At 36.0% G+C, this 2556-nt stretch overlaps 1 protein-coding gene across 1 annotated transcript; it reads left to right on the forward strand.

The window, feature by feature from the left end:
* The first annotated feature begins 481 nt into the window (after positions 1-481).
* LOC143804066 (taste receptor type 2 member 40-like) lies at positions 482-2206 on the forward strand. The gene is made up of 2 exons (XM_077281806.1): positions 482-1269; positions 2044-2206. Exons 1-2 carry the CDS (start codon positions 482-484, stop codon positions 2204-2206), a joined length of 951 nt encoding a protein of 316 aa, XP_077137921.1.
* Positions 2207-2556: the final 350 nt, after the last annotated feature.

Below are 2556 nucleotides of genomic sequence, written 5' to 3' on the forward strand. Positions count from 1 at the left end.
CAGGATTTGCGGAGAAGGGGATAATGGGAGCACATTTAGGCTCATTGTGTAAGGAATCTTAAGCTGTAAATATGCTCTGATCCTCAGTTAGCTTCATCTGAAGAGTTTACAGTCATTTTAGTCCCAAGTTTTATAGCCTCAATGTGCCGCTGTATAATGTGTATAAATGGAACTATTCAATTGGAATTAATCAGGGCTAATTTTAGTTTTCTAACCCCAACTATTTGATGTAGTAAATCAGTATTATTAGCCACCTATGTTCTAAAATGACTTTTGCTTTCTGAAACAAGTGTAAAGTTGTTACTTCTCTTATTTGCATGTTGTTTTCTCTGCTGAGCACTTATATTTAAAATCAGTTACAGACCGGATTAAAGATTTGCATGCCATTCAACCATACTCAAAGAATTTACATGAGTAATGGACACAAAACAACTATAAAAAGCGCTGGATGTTTCGATCTGCAGACAAGACTGGAAGGACGATGGAAGCTTCTATCCAAAATGTTCTGGCAGCTATACTCACTACGGAATGTCTGGTGGGATTCACAGTAACTCTGATTATTCTGGCTGATAATTTCATGAAATGGAAACGTCTGAATTCTTTGAAGACTTCGGATAAGATCCTGAGCTCCCTGGCGATGACCAGAGTCTTGTATTTTTCCAGCATCATTTTGTGGACCTCTGTCTTTCATTCTCTTTCATGGCTAGAGAACATAGAGACTGTCTTATCAGCCATATACATTGTGGCCATATTCACGATCCATACCAGTCACTGGTTTGCCACCATCCTCTGTGTCTTCTACTGTGTGAAAATTGTAACCTACAACAATAAACTCTTGGTCTTCCTAAAGACCAGGATCTCCACCATGGTTCCATGGTTGATGTTGGCTTCTCTGCTGATTTCGCTGATTTCCAGTCTTCCATTAATTTGGTTTGGTTATGACGTCAATCTACAGAACTTTTCAAATGTTTCTACTGAAAATACGATGGAGAAGAAACATCTTGTGATTCCAAATATTAATAATCAAATCATGATATTTTCTTTAGGCTCCTTTCTGCCATTAATGATACTCTGTGTTGCCCTCATCATGTTAATTCACTTCCTTCTAATCCACACCAGACGGATGAGGAGCGCTGGGTCACAAAATCACAGCCCAAACTTAAAGTTTCACTTTAGTGCTTTGAAAACTATAAGCTTTCTTTTACTGCTGCAGATAATGTTTTTTATATCTATGAGTCTTTTTGCTTCGGGACTAATTTATAATTACAAGTATTACGTTTTAAGTTTCTACATAATAATATGTAGCCCTCCTTTTTTCCATTCTTTGTATTTGATCTCTTCCAGCAATGAGTTGTTTAACTTAAAGTGTTTGTGTTTTAGGAACCATTCTTAAAGGTCCCTTTGCTCATCTCTTTTATGATGTTTGTACAATTATTTTAACGATTTGTATGTTAATCAAATGGTTGGACCAATTATTCAAGCTAATGGCCGCCATTTGACGAAACCGAGCAGGGTCATCAAAAGGTTAAAAAAATAAAAACTTAAACTCACATTTCCTTTCCCCTTACACTGCACCATCCCTCTTCTCCTCATCATATCTTCTTATCACGAAGCACATTGGAAGCATCGGGCCCAGTATGAAAAGGTCCAGAGAGTTAGCATTGTGCATCTGTGATAACAAAATTCACCGAGGACCGGATTTGGGAACGGTGGAGAGCAGAGGGGTTGGACAGGTGAGTGGTAAAGTGAGTACAAGAATTTACATTCAGCTCACGGAGAATAACTTTGGGGCAAATCATATTTCACAGGAAAATAAGCCCAATTAGGTGAATTTGAGTTTCACCAGATTGGCAAATTTCTACTCCCAACTTCTTAGAACTTGATCATCATTGAAAAAAAGCATAGGATAATTCACTTATAGCTTGTAAGATTGAACCTAATAAATGATAATGGCATACATCGTTGCCAACATCTGTACAGAGAAGTGTAAGGGACATTTCATCATCTTTTTCCTTTGCATAATTGTGTAGCTTTACTGTACAGACTGGAACAGGTTGAGCAGATTAACTCAATATCATTAGAGCGTCAACAAGTTAATGACAGCTTAATTACATTGCTGGAGATCGCAATGAAGTTGGATAGTAAAACTAAACACTTCACACAGGTTATGGAGCTTTTAGAAGAGTCGAACTGGGGAACAACTTGATAATAAAGTGCCCATCTTGGACTTAAAATTTGATAAAACTATCTTTAAAATTGGTCATTAATATGAGGTCTGTGTGAGTCTGGAACATAACCCTTATCAGCTGTATATAAGCTCAGTAATAAATGGCACAGCAACTCCATGCTTTTGCTTAATGGCTACTTTATTTTCATTTTATTAATTTGTTTGAATTTTCTTAATTCTTATTTTACCTTCAAATAACAGGTCTGTTATGTGCTCCATGATTTTAGCATTAGATATTGATTTCATATATTTTATTTGTTGTGGTGTGATATTTGTGTAATAAATAAAATAATTAAAACATGTTGTGTTTTGAATATTTTTGATAATTT

The sequence above is a fragment of the Ranitomeya variabilis genome, chromosome 2, assembly GCF_051348905.1.
Source record: "Ranitomeya variabilis isolate aRanVar5 chromosome 2, aRanVar5.hap1, whole genome shotgun sequence".
In the NCBI taxonomy this organism is placed as follows: Eukaryota; Metazoa; Chordata; class Amphibia; order Anura; family Dendrobatidae; genus Ranitomeya; species Ranitomeya variabilis.